We start from the raw sequence: 15728 nt of genomic DNA on the forward strand, positions 1-15728 counted from the left end.
GATTTTGGCCAGACAGGATTAAAAAACAGTTCGAAAAGTAAATTTTACTGCTTAGAAGTTTTATTTAAGTTTTAAATAGATTCCCAAAAATTCTCCTATAAATAGCATTTATATTTTACAGATTATGAAATGTCTTCAATATAATATGGCTCTTCGCTCATTTATTCATATATAAGCTTGCTTGAGTCGCTATAGCTGATCAAACGGCTGTTTGATGATAATTTTGTATATTTAAGGACAACGTCGGACATTAATATTTAAAAAGTTAGCTTATATCAAAAACTTTTATTAACAATTTATGTATAAACACATTTAGAAAAAATACAAATAATACATATTACTTATACAATCTGTATATACACAGGGTCATTTTAATATTTATATATTTATTTTTAAACTTCAGCTTTGTCATGAATTTCACAGTTCACTGCCATTTTTTATGAATTTAAAACAATACGCTTCATCATTTTTTTTATAATCTCCAATTGTTTTTAAAACATATAATAGTTCTTTTGACTTTAAAGTTTGTTTGATATTCTTTAAAAATTTATTTTTAATTCTAAATCTAGGTTCTTTTTCACCTTATCACTCGTCAATATTTTAATGTAGATATATGGTTTAAATACCGGGTTTTTATTAGAAGCATATTATTGATAAAATAAAAAACATAATTAGTTTTTTTTAGCTAAATAATAAAATAAACAAAATACAACAACGTGTGGTAAATGTAAATAACGCGGTTAGAGATATTTTAATAAAGCTAAAAACTTTTAAATTGACGCTTAAAGATCAATTAATCTTCTTGTAATAACAGCATTTAAAAGTTTCCAGCCCTGGCAACAGATTCGAGTTTAACAGGTTATCGAAACTCAGTTTTGTTTGATGTTTTCAATGGTTTTAGATATTTTCAGCATAATTATAAAACACTTTTTGTTTTACTTTACTCTCTGGCTGCTACGTCTTTTAATTGCGTACGCAACAAAATGAAGTACGCAAGATATGCCAAGAAGAGAAGATGAAATCCAGAATGCGTAACTATAATCACCTCCTGAAAAAATAAATGAATAAATGAATAAATGAATAAATGAATAAATGAATCAATGAATAAATGAATAAATGAATAAATAAATAAATAAATAAATGAATAAATGAATAAATGAATAAATGAATAAATGAATAAATGAATAAATGAATAAATGAATAAATAAATAAATGAATAAATGAATAAATGAATAAATGAATATATAACCAACCTGAGAGGTCAATGACGAAACCTCCAACTGGAGGTCCAAGGAATGCCGCCAGACCTCGAATACAGGTCAAAACACCGAAGGCGGTTGTGAGTAGTTCCAACCCAAGGAGGTCAACCTATATAACCAAGAAGGGCAGCCTATATAACCAATGAGGTCAACTTATATTACCAAGAAGGTCTGCCTGTATAACTAAGAAGGTCAACTAATATAACCAATGAGGTCAACTTATATAACCAAGAAGGTCAACCTATATAATCAAGAAGGTCAACCTATAGAACCAAGAAGGTCAACCTATATAATCAAGAAGGTCAACCTATATAACCAAGGAGGTCAACTTATATAACCAAGAAGGTCAACCTATATAACCAAGGAGGTCAACCTATATAACTAAGGAGGTCAACTTATATAATCAAGGAGATCAACTTAAATAACCAAATAACCAAGAAGGTCAACCTATTTAACCAAGGAGGTCAAATTATATAATAAATGAGGTCAACTTATATAACCAAAAAGGTCAACCTATATAACCAATGAGGTCAACCTATATAATCAAGAAGGTCAACCTATATAACCAAGGAGGTCAACTTATATAACCAAGAAGGTCAACCTATATAACCAAAAAGGTCAACCTAAATAACCAAGGAGGTCAACTTATATAACCAAGAAGGTCAACCTATATAACCAAAAGGTCAACCTATATAACCAAAAAGGTCAACCTATATAACCAAAAAGGTCAAGTCAAATAGTTAGATAAAAGAATAAGAATAGGGGTCAGCAGTAGGTCAACCCTAATAAAGTAGGTCAATGAGATTAATACTTATTTTTTTTCATTATTTCTTGCAAATGTGATTGCATTTAGAATTCAAATGTATTTTGTATTCTCTTAAAGAGAGTGTCTGGCTAGACATGGTAGTTAGCTGAGAATGCAGTATTGTAGAGAAATGTTTTAGGAATGATTTGAGACCTTTGAGACGTTTTTACGGTTTATGTTTGCTAGCGATGGCACAAATTCATTCTTTAAAATCCTTGATTTGTTCATTTTGAAAGGATGGTTTTGAGAATCAGTTTTTTTTATTATTCAATAACGACAACAATTATGTAACAATAATGCTACAGTAAACTAATTAGATGTTTAGGAACATATTTTGTAATATAAATTTGTCAATAAAGCAATGTTAGAATCAATTATATTGAATTTCTTATTTTTTATGAATTTGTTCGCAGATTTCTTCAAATTCTAACGTCGTCATTTCCATAAAAATTCCAGAAAACTACGGAAAATGTAAAAAATGAGAAATTATACAGAAACCAAAAACTTAATTATGAATACTTAATTTCGAGAATAAAAGTAAATTTTTAGTTTTTCAACCTGTGCCTAAACAACTAATTAATTAAGTTTCAACTCAACTATCATATGTCTAGTGCAGACACTATCTTTAATTATATCTTCGGTTATTTTGTGAAAATGTATTATTATTTTCAAGAATTATCCCAAAGTGAATTGGGAAAAATAAAAAATTGCGACTTTTTTCAAAAACATGATTTATTGTCCAAAATAAAATATTATAGAACTGTATGTGGGGGGGGGGTTATAGTGCTGATTTTATTTATTTTAGAAAGTAAATATACCCCTGTCTCGTTAAGATAAACTTACCAGCATTGATGAAGTTACAGCCGGCCAGGCGGAGAGAGACAACCCGAACATGATGGAGACGATGATGTAGGATACAAAGGAACCGCTCAAGTCCATGAAGAAGGGGCACAGGGCTCCTGAATATCAAGCATAGTTATATAATCACGCGGAACTAACGAGACCTGAACATGTCAGTATTACGTGGAACTAACGAGACCTAAACATGTCGGTATTACGCGGAACTAACGAGACCTGAACATGTCTGCATTAAGTGGAACTAACGAGACCTGAACATGTCGATATCTTGTGGAACTAACGAGACCAGAACATGACGGTATCATGTGGAACTAACGAGACCTGAAAATGTCGGTATTACGTGGAACTAACGAGACCTGAACATGTCGGTATCTTGTGGAACTAACGAGACATTAACATGTCGGTATCATGTGGAACTAATCAGACCTGAACATGTCGGTATCACATGGGACTAACGAGACCTGAACATGTCTGTATTACGCGGAACTAACGAGACCTGAAAATGTCGGTATTTTGTGGAACTAACGAGACCTGAATATGTCGGTATCACGTGGAACTAACGAGGCCTGAAAATGTCGGTATCTTGTGGAACTAACGAGACCTAAACATGTCAGTATCACGTGGAACTAACGAGACCTGAAAATGTCGGTATTACGTGGAACTAACATAATGTTCCTGGTCAAATCCTTGAAGGGGCGACCTCATTTCCCCTTCCACCTCAGATTTTACATGATGTAGGTCATTTCAGCAGATAGATGAAGGCTTAATTATTTACTAATCCCTTCGGCTTCGGGATCCGAAAATAGAATACGGCGCAGTATGAGAGCTCACGCGTATCGATATTAAAGGGAGTGTTCGCAAAAATTAGGAGGTATAGGCTTAATGCGATAAAAAAGCGCTTTTGATCGCTACTAATCTTACTTCTATCTGTTGCGTCTATAAGGAGAAACTTGTTAAAGACGTCTCATTCCGAATAAATTAGCGCCCATACAAATTCAGAAAATTGCGAACACTCCCTCTTTAAACAAAGAATTTATTAACAGAATTGTATGGATCTAAATTTGCTTCATTGAGATAACCCGGAGTCCTGATGATTTTCAAATTGTACAGAGAAATAAACTGAGGCAAAGAGACAAAGTTGAAGAATTATGGGAGGGGGATCGGGGAAGGATATCTTATTCATTAATAATCAGACAAAGGTTTACAGAGCACCGTTGTGAATCAGACATGGCATTTATGAATGGAAGGTTACTTAAAATAATGTTTTTTTGATGGTCATTTTAATAGTTTATAACAGACAAAACGAACATGGGCAAATTGAAACAATAATCATAATGATAATAATACTTATTGATCCCTTTGGGATCCCAAAAAGTAAGCCTTCTTCTACTACTGCAAAATCTCGCTCACCGTGCTGGTGGAACTCATCAATATTTAAGCATAGAAAATATAAACAAATTGTTTTCATAAATTTTTAATTAACTAATTTAAATTATTTGATCTCAAATACACCAAGGAAATATAAAATAATCCATTAAAATGCATTCCCGTATAAACAAACAAAGAACGGAGAATTTATTAGATTTATAACTTGACTGTAGTGATCCCTAGCGGAATCTTCTCTAACTAGATAAGCAAATGCTTATTTTAGTTGGTTTTCGTGGATTTTCATAAATTTCTTTCGCGCATTTTCAAACTGAAACAATATACACATCGAATAGTTAATAAAGTTATATTTATCTAAAATTGATGGGTCTAGAACTAAATATAAACTGCACCCAGTCACCCACACGTCAAATTAAAGCAAATGTAATGCTAGATTGAATTTTATGTTTTAAATCATAATCCTAGACATGAGCTATAATAATTCAAAGAGTAGAAACCTTTAAGTGGACCAGATTCTAACTATAATTCTAACTTTTAATTGTATTTTCATATTTATTATTGTTTTGTTGGAAGACCTTGGAAGACACTTATTAAGTTATCCCTGTTTTGGACCGCTGCCCCCCCCCCAAAAAAAAAAAAATAAATATCTAATCTAAAAGTATTTAAAGTCGTTAGACATGAACTTGTGATTTTAAAAAGTTCAATTTCACTTAATAAATTAATTCTCAAGCTAATGGCAAAAACATCATATAATTCATAATAATTCAAATTATTGCTGAAATGTCGTATTCCTATTCCACATGTTTATGGATCTGACAGTAACAACTGTCCCATTCCTTACCAAAGAAGAGAGCAAAGCAAGTTACAAGGAGAGCATCTATCTTCGGGTGATCAGTTACTGCGCCTGTATAAATTAAATTTTAGAACATATTTTGTAAAATCAGTCTCTTTATTTACCTGAGATACCCCTGCCAGTATTAAACTAGGGAGCAGCCAGTATTAAACTAGGGAGCAGTCTCTTTATTTACCTGAGATATTATTATTATTATTATTATTATTATTATTATTATTATTATCATCATCATTATGATATTAACTTACTGATGGAAGGAACATGTAAGGAATGTATAGCCCCATGACCGCGGGCAGGTTTGCTACCATAATCATCATGAAAGCAGGATTGGTCATCAGGGTCTTTATTCCACTTTTAGGTTTAGACTGAAATGAATTATAATACATAGTATCTATCCAGATATCTATTTGTATGCTCGAAGGCGCCATTAATTGATATTGAGATAATATTATTATTAGCTTTATATTAAATCTGCTTGTTACATACGGCTTAGAACTCTAATAACAATAACAATCTTAAGGTTGTACTTTATGATGCTTGATTAAGTTTTTACAGGGTATCTCAAATGATCTGGCAAAGATATCGAAAAAATTATATAACAAAATAAATTTCATACATAACTAAAGTCTCATCTTTTTGTGGGTACCCTGTATCTATAAAGACCCTAAAAAGATAGAGGTGCAACTTTAGGTCAATGTTTCCAACCTGTGTTTGTACAACTGCCTCTACTGGTTCCGCCAGTACCTTAGTCTCGTTATTTCCATCCATGAAAGCAATTTCTTCCTCTGCATACGGTCCTTAGAAAATGTATTATATGTAAGACGACATTTGGTAACTTCCACAAATCAAAGACGAAATGAAAAAGGTATTTAAGTCAAAGACGACATTTCTTACCAAGTTCCTTCATTTTGTTTTCCTTCTTGAGTTCTGTGATAGAATCATCATCCTCTTCATCCGCAGGTTTACGTGGAACAGGTTTCATTGTTGCTCCAAACAAAACACACTAAACAACATTTATTAACAAATAAAAATTTACAGATTTTAGGCGGACCTATCCAAACTAAACAACCTACTTTGGGCAGTTGCCCTATGTAGTTACGCACACTTGCCGCGTTGAAATACAAGAAAAAAGAGATTAGTATATAACTTAGGGTTAGGCTGGGTTCAGACACTATCTAGGCCAAACACTGCGGCTAGGACAGGAAAGGGGGACGAGAGCTGCGGAGCTAGAACAGGCGCATCTCTCTGTCGTGTAATTCTTCGCTGCATGCGCACGTAACATTTTTACCTTTTGCATTGCATTGTATTTATAAAGAAATATGAAAAGAATGGTTTGAAGTGAATCTCATAATATATATTGATTAAATTGTGTTTTTGTTAATATTGGCCATTTGACACTAATATTTGATTAGCTTTTTAAATAAGTTTTTTTTTGTCTACACATAAACCTACGAAATGTAGCCTGACAAGATCAAAGTAGCTTCAAGCCAAATATGAAATATTAACTATATACGAATGCGTCGAAAAATAATCGATGACTACTGTTTGTAATATCTGAATGATTTGTTTGAAATTAAATTGATTTGTTTACAGTCTAAGTTGAATGTTGCATTTTTCCGAATTTGTATGGACGCTGTGTTCTTCGGTATTAGTCGTTTTTAACAATTTTCTCCTTATAGACGCAACAGATAGAAGTAAGATTCGTAGCGATCAAAAGCGCTTTTTTATCGCATTAAGCCTATACCCCCTTTCGTTGTGAAAAATGAGATTCGCCTTTAGTTAAAGCGATATTGGAATATCCATATTGTTTAATTATAGAGACATCTTGTTAAATTGAACATATTAGCATAAGACAGAGCCTTGCTTGTATCAATTTAGTGGAATATCCGAATTGTTAGACAGAGACATCTTGTGTCTGTGAAACAAACTAATTACCATAAGGCAAAGCCCAGCTAGTATCCTGTTGCATCCCGTCCAACCAAAACTTCCTTCTAGCGCTGTTACGAGAGGAGCAAAGACGATAGTTCCAGCTCCTGATCCACAGGTAGAAATACCTAGATAGATAGATAGATAGATAGATAGATAGATAGATAGATCAACATATGTTTGAAAAGTGTGAATAAAAGGATTTAAATTGAAATTTAATATTTATTTTGTCGGAAACAATAAAGCTTTAGAACTTGAAGACAGCAGAAAAGAATTTTTGCAAAACAACTTAATTTAGCAAAAACTTTAATTTTGCCAAATTTAAGCAAATATGGAGGAAATGTGTTAAACATGCAAAATTCTGGGAACTAGATCCAGAAACTGGAACAGGACAATTTCCTCTGAAATCTGATAAAAATAATTAAAATCAGTCCTTCACATACTTAGAGCTCATTCAAGCAGCAGGACAAAATAATACTTCCATAAATTTTTATAATTTTTTTTTCAAATTTTTATTTTTTTCCACGGGCAACGCAGGGCCCTTCAGCTAGTATATGAGCTCTTGATTTTTCAAGTATTGTAGTATTATATAATGTAGTAGACCTTTTCTCATTGATAAATATTTTTTCAGAACTTTATGGACCACTTTTTCAGAAATATACAAAAATAAAGCAAATTCTTTTTTCATCATCTGTGTTGTAATTTTTCTGTGAACAATTTGAAGTTTAAAGAGAAGTTGTTTATTTTGAGCAAAGCATCTGTTTAAAAAAAAAATTTCAAAAACTCTATGCAAATTTGGCAATGCACGATTCACAAGGGTACTCTTAAAACCTTTATCTGATGAATAATAGATAATCTCGTTTTTCTGGGTTTAAAAGTGTTCAATTCTGATAATTCCTAAATGTTTTCCTGCGTAGAAATGCACAAGTTACTTTTGTAGAGAAACCACAAATAAAAATAATCAGTGTTTTAGTTTAAAAATATGTAATTCATCCTTTCCTTGATCAGACAAAGCTTTTAAGTATACCGTTGTTGATCGGGCTTTGCCATCTTTTTGCATGGAGGGTCACTTGAATTACCAGGGTGCCTGGATCTTAGCTACCTCTCCGTGTGTTTATGCCTGAATGTACACTTGAGATAGTTTACTGATGAAGGATGTTAAGAGATTATGGCCTATTCATACTGTACAAACATCAAATATACAGTACGCTTTCGGAGTACAAGTGTTTGGGGAGATTTTGTATCTTAATTTTACTCAGTTTTCTCAGAACAGTTTATTAACGATGAAATATTGCTCTGTAAAAGACTGTAAATGTACGTCTTCCTGTGAAAATGGAATCCTGCACACGAGAATGGTGTAATGGATTTTAATAGTTAAATGGAAAACAAATTCTCAATCTAAATATTTTCAGAAATCACCCCCGAGTACTGTAATATACAGATAGACCTTTGGAAGTGAAGTACATGGGCTGTTCGATTTGTAAAGGATTAGCGTACATCATCACTCTATATAATATAACCTTGTTGGAAATTACGCTTACACTCCCTATATCTCGTTATGTGTCAACATTTTTGTTTTACGTATTTTTGTATAAATTATGTATATACTTTTCTCAATCAATCTTATGTTTGCTTAGATGCAAATCAATTTCATACTTCAACACACTTGTCATAATAAAACTATTAGAGAATATTTCAACTAAAAAACGTTAACCCTTTGCTAAATAACCATGGATTTCGCATTAAATATTTGGACTTTTGCAAAGGAATTGAGTCTTTGCCACAAACTCTGATTTTCTCCAACTATATCTCTGGAAGCAAATGTTGCAGACCTTAGATATTTCAAACTATGAATTCTGTTAGATCAAATAATCTGAGTTTGAAATATCAAAGGTTTACAACATTGAGTTCTAAAGATATAGGGGTTTAAATATTTGATTTTGTTCCAAAGACTCAATTCCTTTGCGTTTCTTTTGCCGATTATTAAATTAGAGCCCAAGAACTGTCCAGAAGTGTATCACTGTTTTAGATTTAAATCACATAATGAAAATAGAAGGTTTATTTTGGTTAGAGGAGACGTCAGCGCGCCTGATTAAGTTTATAAAAGGATCTCATCAGATGTACTTTTAACGGTCAATGATACAATTAAAATTAATTATTTTCAAATATGGTTAATTTCTCTATAAAAGGGAGTTAGAGATTTATAGCGTAAAACGATAAAGGAAATTGACAAAATTTAACACTTTTTAGTTACAAAAACAGCCAATCTTCCTCATTGTAACTTAGGTAACGTTGAGAATCGAAAAAGTCTTTTTTTTAATATAGGGTCACATGAAAGTACCCTCTCCAGTCCCTTTATGAGGTGATTTTCTGAATTATCAATATTCAATAAAGTACTTTTACATTTTACATTCTAAGTACATCATGAAAATTGCATTTTTAAAGAGCTTGTTGAAGTGTTGATTATCAGAGAAGCCTAAGTCATCAATTATTATTAAAATTGTCTACTAAAATATAAACACTTTCGTTCCAAATGATTAAATTTGTAAACTCATTTTTTGATAAGAAGCAATAAAAATGTCAAGGTTAACATTTTAAGAAAAAATAATAATAAAAAATAATAATAATGTTGATATGAATCAAGCAGGGGTGTAGCACCCCTCCCCCCCCTCCCCATGTCCCTCAACAATAGTATCCCCTTCTTATACTGCAAAAGAATTGAATGTTTGCCACAAACTCAAACTTTCTATTCCCTGTATATTTGTAACCTGATGATATTTCAAACTTAGATTTTTTAATCTGACAGAATTCATAGTTTAAAATATCAAAGATCTATGACATCGGGTTGCAAAGATATAGGAATAACTTTTTGAAAAGTTTTAAATTTTTAAGCATAACTCTCAAGTCCATGAAAAAGCTTTTACAAAATATTAAAAACTTTTATTTCTTTTCTTGAAATATTTTTTAAGAGTCATGATTTAAATAAATCTGCAGGCATCCCTGGAATTGAAATTTATCAAGATGAAAACTAATTCAAAGAAATATATTTAATCTTCAAGTCCCTGCAGATGACTTCAAGATATGGTATTTGCCCCAACATATTGAATATACACAGTTCTGACACCCCCACTCTTAATTTATAATGCGACTTAACAGAATTGAGTCTTTGCCACAAAGTCAAATTTTCGAATCCCTATATCATTCCAAGCGGATGGTGTAAGCCATAGATATTACAAACTAAGTTTATTTGATCTAACAGAATATATAGTTTGAAATGTTAGAGGTCTACAACATTGGGTTGCAAAGATACAGGGATTTAAAAATCAGAGTTTATGACAAAGACTCAATTCTTTTATTGGTATTTCAGGGGGCCTGGCAGAAGGGGGGGGGGGGGATTAACCAACCCTGCATTTAAAAAAGAGCCTTTTATGTATCTTTTATTATTTTCATGTACAAAAAAAAACAATATTTTAAGTTCGATCATTAACAGCTTAAACTTATTAAAAAATTATGTTTTATTAATTTTTTATTTTTTCGTTTCTTTTAAACTGCAAAATTCTATATTTTCCGATTGATTTTAAAAAAAAGAATTCTCCCGCATTGTTCACCTGTAACTAAAGATCGTCTTTTCTCAAACCAGTATCCTACAGCCACCACTGCCGGGACATACATCATGCCCAAACCAAACCCTCCTAAAAAAAAACATTAACAATAATCAATTAACAAAAAACTGATATTTAAAGAGAAAAATTTCGGTGTAAACTGAAAAAGTTTTATTTAAGTTAATTTCCTGCATTGTTTCAGAAACATAAATGCGCAAAGCACAAGCAACAAAAATCAGACAAAGGTACAAAGGTTCAAAGGTTCATAAATTTGAATCGAACTTGCCATCTCTACAATTGGAGGGTCACTTTAGATTACGTCTCCAGTCAAGAACAAGTATTTGTGTTTGGTGTTTGGAAAGGGACTAACCTTGGACCATATTTATTTACTAGAAATGAAGCAACTGGCCCAACCAACATTATAACACCAGCCAGTACGCTTCCAACCTTTAGTAAATATAAAAATGAAATAAAAAACAGATTTAAAAGAAAGAAAAATAGTTAATTTTTATTTTTAAGAATAAATATAATTTGTGTAACTTACCAATGAAACAAGTCCTTTGCCCTCTCCAAAATGTAGCATGAGAGGAGTTAGGAGGATTCCAAAACTGTACGCTATACCGTCCAAAACCATGTTACAAAGAAAACTCGCTGAAAACAAAATTTTTATTATTTCAGTTAATTAGGTCAAACGTCTTACAGTTCACTGCAAAAAGAAAGTCTTTAATTTGTCTGTCTCAGTGAAAAAAAATTTTGTGGCAATCAAAATGATAATTCATCATAACCGTATGTACTATGAAGTTTATACAATTCTCTTAAGTTTTTTGAAATTGCGTTTACAATCAAAGTTTTGTGAGATCAAGTCAATAATTTTAGAGGTTTCAATCGGCCATTTGTATTTTGGCCATTATCGATAGGTGTAACACAATATAATTTCTGATTTGCAGTGTGAATAATAAAATATTGGATTATGTGATTAATTGATTTGAACTTACCTGCAACGACGACCCACCCCCAGCCGCCATCTGGTGGGGGTGGCGGGGCCCCGGGATCCTCCATCTTGGATTTTTTAACAACCAACTTTACATCTTCTGCCTAGAAATAAATTCACTCTTTAACAGTTTTCGTTTAAAAAGTCGAAAAAAAGAGTTGCAAAAAGAGTTTCAAACGGACTTTAAAGTGCAAACAATCGGATTACGTATAACTAAAGATTTCGATCCTTTTCGTTCAATGTTTTCAACTTGTAACGTTGGAGTGGATACAAAACGTCGATTATCGAAACGTCGATTGCTAAAAAATATCGAAAAAACGTCGAATACTGCAATAAGTCGACTATTAAACTGTTGAATATTATAACTTGAAAGTTCAAAACTAAAAAATTAACTAAATCATTAGTTATCTTGTTCTGTTTTTTTAATCTCATGCTCTCAAAATATACAAAGTTTAAATTTAATAACGATTTTTGATTTTATTTTAAATATAACATTTTCATTTGAATCAGAAAAAAGAGTTATTCATTGTTCAGAACATAAGATAAAAAAGCATTTTTAATAAAATAGTGCCATAAATAATTGACAGCAGTCGTCTTCAATTTGTATGGGCCTTTTTATTTAAATTACCTTCTGCATGTTTTCAGCGGCTACATCTGCTTCCTGTTCTTTCGCTTCCTGTCCACCTTGACCCATTTTTAATCTTATTCAATTCTGAAAATTTGAATTTAGTTAAATTGTGTAAGTAAAAATAAATATTTATCCTAATTTTTCATTCTAATTTGAATTGATTAAGGAACTATAATAAGATAATAAAAGCAATAAGTGTCATAGCATATTTTGAGTTCAATAGCATGTTTTGAGTGTCATAGCATGCTCTGAGTGTCATAGTATTTTCTGAATGTCATAGCATGTTCTGAGTGTGAAAGCATGTTCTGAGTGTCATAGCATGCTTTGAGTGTCATAGCATGTTCTGAGTCTTATGACATGTTCTGAGTGTCATAGCATGTAGGGTTGTTAATCGTTTTTGAAAACGATCGTTTTCTGTTTCGTTTTTCAATCGTTTTCAAAAACGATCGTTTCGTTTTTGGGAAAAAACGATCCTTTTATAAAACGACCCACTCGTTTTGAACTTTTAGAAAACAAATACCGATCGTTTTTGTAAACGATCGTTCTTAAAAAACGATTTGCAACCGTTTTTTATACGATTGTTTTTTTTAAGACGATCGCTTTTGAAAAAAACGATCGTTTTTGAAAAAAACAATTTATTGACAATCATGTTAACGATCGTTAACGAAGGGTTGTCGTTAACGATCGTTAACGAATCGACGAACTTTATAAAAACGGTCGTTTTTGGAAAAACGATCGTTTTTGAAGAAAAAAATACATGCAACTTTATTGAATGTCGTCTTACATGAAGTTAAAAAGTTGTGGGGGAACTAAAACTTCTTGATATTTTCTTAAAAACTGCTCAATGATAAGTACAGATGCCATTCAGGTCGGTTTCCTCTCTTTGTTAACGATCGTTAACGAAGGTTCGTCGTTAACGAAGGTTCGTCGTTAACGAAGGGTCGTCGTTAACGATTGTTAAAGAAGGGTCGTCGTTATTAACGATCTTTAACGGAACGACGATTTTTATAAAAACTATTGTTTTGAAAAACGATCATTTTTAATGACGATCGTTTTTCAAACCGATCGTTTTAAAAACGACCATTTTTAAAAATCAAATTTTTCAAAAAACGATCATTTTCAAACTTTTTCGACTTTTCGTCGTCGTTTTCATAACGAAACGATCGTTTTTCAAAAAATTAAAAACGTTAACATGCTATTAGCATGTTCTGAGTCTCATAGCATGTCCTGAGTGTCATAGCATGTTCTGATCGTCTCATAGCATGTTCTGAGTCTCATAACATGTTCTGAGTCTCATAGCATATTCTGAGTGTCATGGCATAGCATGTTCTGAGTGGCGTAGTGTGTTTTGAATTTTGAGTGTAATATTTTGTGTTGTAAGTTTGAAATAAATAATTTCAAATGTTAATCTTTTTTTATCATTATTTTGTAATAATTTTTTATTTTCATATCTTTGACCTTAGGATTAGAATCCGATAGTTGTGAAAAATAAAAATAAATTTTAAAACCTTTAATTTTGTTTAAAGGCTGTTATTCAGCATGTCTCATGTATCAGTGTATCATGTTAACTAACTTCAACCCTCTACTCTGCAATAAAGCTTTGCTCTCTAATAAACACATTTTTTAAAAATCATTCTCCGACCTCGTGAACAATTGGGGATAAGGGGGACCGGTTGTACTTTTATGGAGGGGTAAGGGATGGGGGGGGCATACTTTAAATTTGATATTCAAAATTTCTAAGTACAAAACTATACAGAAGGAGACGGTCCAGTTGAAGCGACTTTACTGGTATGACTTTGTGACCTCGTAGCTTTCAAAACAAAGTTATATTTTAGAAATTCAAAACTTTTGAGGTGTTGTATACAGCACTTATATCAATACAATGAAGACGACTTTTTATTAAATTTTTATTTTAACAAGCTTTTTTCGAATTATAAGTTTACAAGTAATCCAAGAAAAGCTTTTTTATTGACTTTTATGTTTAAGTTTATGTCCTTGTTGTTTAACAGCTTGATATTAAATAGAATTAGGATCGAAAGTCTGCTTTATATTGTATTGATATAATCGCCTACTGCACTGTATGGAAATCAAAAAGTCATAATTCCATGTTTTTCCTAACACCTGCAAACTTTTTTTTTCAAGTATGCTGAGAACTAAAAATATTCTAATAAAAAAACTAAATTTTAAAGTTTTTAAAAGAACTCTAGTCTCGCCTTAACTGTCAATATTGCAATAAAGAATGTTGGGTAATTATACATCTTATAAAAACAATTTATAATATTTTGCTTTAAATATGTTGACAAGGGTTTAGAGCTAATATGTAAACATTTTGACATCTCAGTTTCATGAATTGAAATTTGCAAAATTGTTTGTAAATGTCACCTTTCAATCAGCTAAAAACATGAACAAATCAAATTTAAAAAGGTGATCGTTTACAAAGCAAAGAGTTTATTGAATCAAGTTTTAGTTTTTTATTAATTTAATCATTCATCGTTTATTAATACACTCGCTGAAGTACCCGGCGTTGCCAAGGTTATCAGTAGTTACTCCCGCCGTTTAACCACACTTGGTCTTAAATTACGGTTTTAGCTATTTTTCCCCTGATAAAGTTGACCCATTCAACTTAGAATCTCAAAACCAACCAAAGACCAACCCCGTGGTTCTCCAGAGTTCTCTGATCCGAATTTGAGGCAAATCGGTCAAGGGGTTTCTGAGATATGATTGGACAAACAAACAAACAAACATCAAGACATACAGAGGTTATATAACCTTTTTTTAAATAGATACATTTTCATCTATGTATTCAAACAACCGAATAAATTTATTTCTACAATTCAACTCTTTATTCATGATTGACTTTTTTTTATAGTAATTTATTCATTCGATGGCCAACTCATCAATCTACATAGTAATAATCGCCGATCATAGCTCATGAACCCCTTTACCGATTTGCTTTATAGTTTGATTGGGAACTCAGTAGAAATCACGAATTATTTCATTAGCGGCGTTTTAAATAACAACAGAACAAAGAAACTTTCTCAATCAAACCATTTTTTTCTTTCTACTTCTGATAATTATATGCATCAAAGTCAGCACAACAAAAATACAGAAAATATTAAAAAAATGCATTAAAATGTTTTTAGAAGGAATTGATAATAAAAATCTTTGTCAATCTTTTTGGCATTTTATGTTTTAAGGTGCCCCCAAAAAAATGTTTACAAAAATGTTATTTTAAGTTTCTTTACTGCTAATTTACCAATGGAAAAATGTCATCAGCCCTCCTATATGGCGTGAATAGGAAAAGGGGGAAGAGCCATGGGACCCTGGTAAATAGCATTTTCTCCTTAAAGTAAAAAATTTTAAACATTTTACATGTTTCCCCCCCCCCACACTAGTGTATATTCAGTTTACGTTACTGTC

The 15728-nt window shown here is 31.8% G+C and overlaps 2 protein-coding genes across 2 annotated transcripts; both read right to left on the reverse strand.

Annotated features, from left to right (window-relative positions):
- Positions 1-270: 270 nt before the first annotated feature.
- On the reverse strand, positions 271-5304 carry LOC111697872 (monocarboxylate transporter 1). Its single transcript, XM_023468007.1, has 5 exons — positions 5266-5304; positions 5150-5212; positions 2908-3023; positions 1254-1368; positions 271-1048 (listed from the first exon to the last, which is right to left on the reverse strand). Exons 3-5 carry the CDS (start codon positions 3001-3003, stop codon positions 936-938), a joined length of 324 nt encoding a protein of 107 aa, XP_023323775.1. The 5' UTR covers positions 3004-3023; positions 5150-5212; positions 5266-5304; the 3' UTR covers positions 271-935.
- LOC111697869 (monocarboxylate transporter 3) lies at positions 5100-12413 on the reverse strand. Its single transcript, XM_023468005.1, has 11 exons — positions 12309-12413; positions 11685-11784; positions 11234-11340; positions 11020-11136; positions 10972-10978; positions 10696-10779; positions 7097-7215; positions 6056-6164; positions 5867-5958; positions 5406-5526; positions 5100-5212 (listed from the first exon to the last, which is right to left on the reverse strand). Exons 1-11 carry the CDS (start codon positions 12372-12374, stop codon positions 5100-5102), a joined length of 1035 nt encoding a protein of 344 aa, XP_023323773.1. The 5' UTR covers positions 12375-12413.
- Positions 12414-15728: the final 3315 nt, after the last annotated feature.

Source organism: Eurytemora carolleeae, unplaced genomic scaffold (assembly GCF_000591075.1).
Source record: "Eurytemora carolleeae unplaced genomic scaffold, Eaff_2.0 scaffold285, whole genome shotgun sequence".
Taxonomy (NCBI): Eukaryota; Metazoa; Arthropoda; class Copepoda; order Calanoida; family Temoridae; genus Eurytemora; species Eurytemora carolleeae.

Bases quoted from the DNA above. Each gene is read 5' to 3' on its own strand.
- LOC111697869 (XM_023468005.1), bottom strand. From the start codon at position 12,374: ATGGGTCAAGGTGGACAGGAAGCGAAAGAACAGGAAGCAGATGTAGCC. The intron at 11,785-12,308 runs GTAATTTAAATA...ATTTATTTCTAG, and splicing joins CCGCTGAAAACATGCAGAAG to GCAGAAGATGTAAAGTTGGT. The intron at 5,959-6,055 runs GTAAGAAATGTC...ACATTTTCTAAG, and splicing joins AAACAAAATGAAGGAACTTG to GACCGTATGCAGAGGAAGAA.
- LOC111697872 (XM_023468007.1), bottom strand. From the start codon at position 3,003: ATGGACTTGAGCGGTTCCTTTGTATCCTACATCATCGTCTCCATCATG. The intron at 1,369-2,907 runs GTAAGTTTATCT...TTGGTTATATAG, and splicing joins CTGTAACTTCATCAATGCTG to GTTGACCTCCTTGGGTTGGA. The intron at 1,049-1,253 runs GTTGGTTATATA...TTATTTTTTCAG, and splicing joins TTTCGTCATTGACCTCTCAG to GAGGTGATTATAGTTACGCA.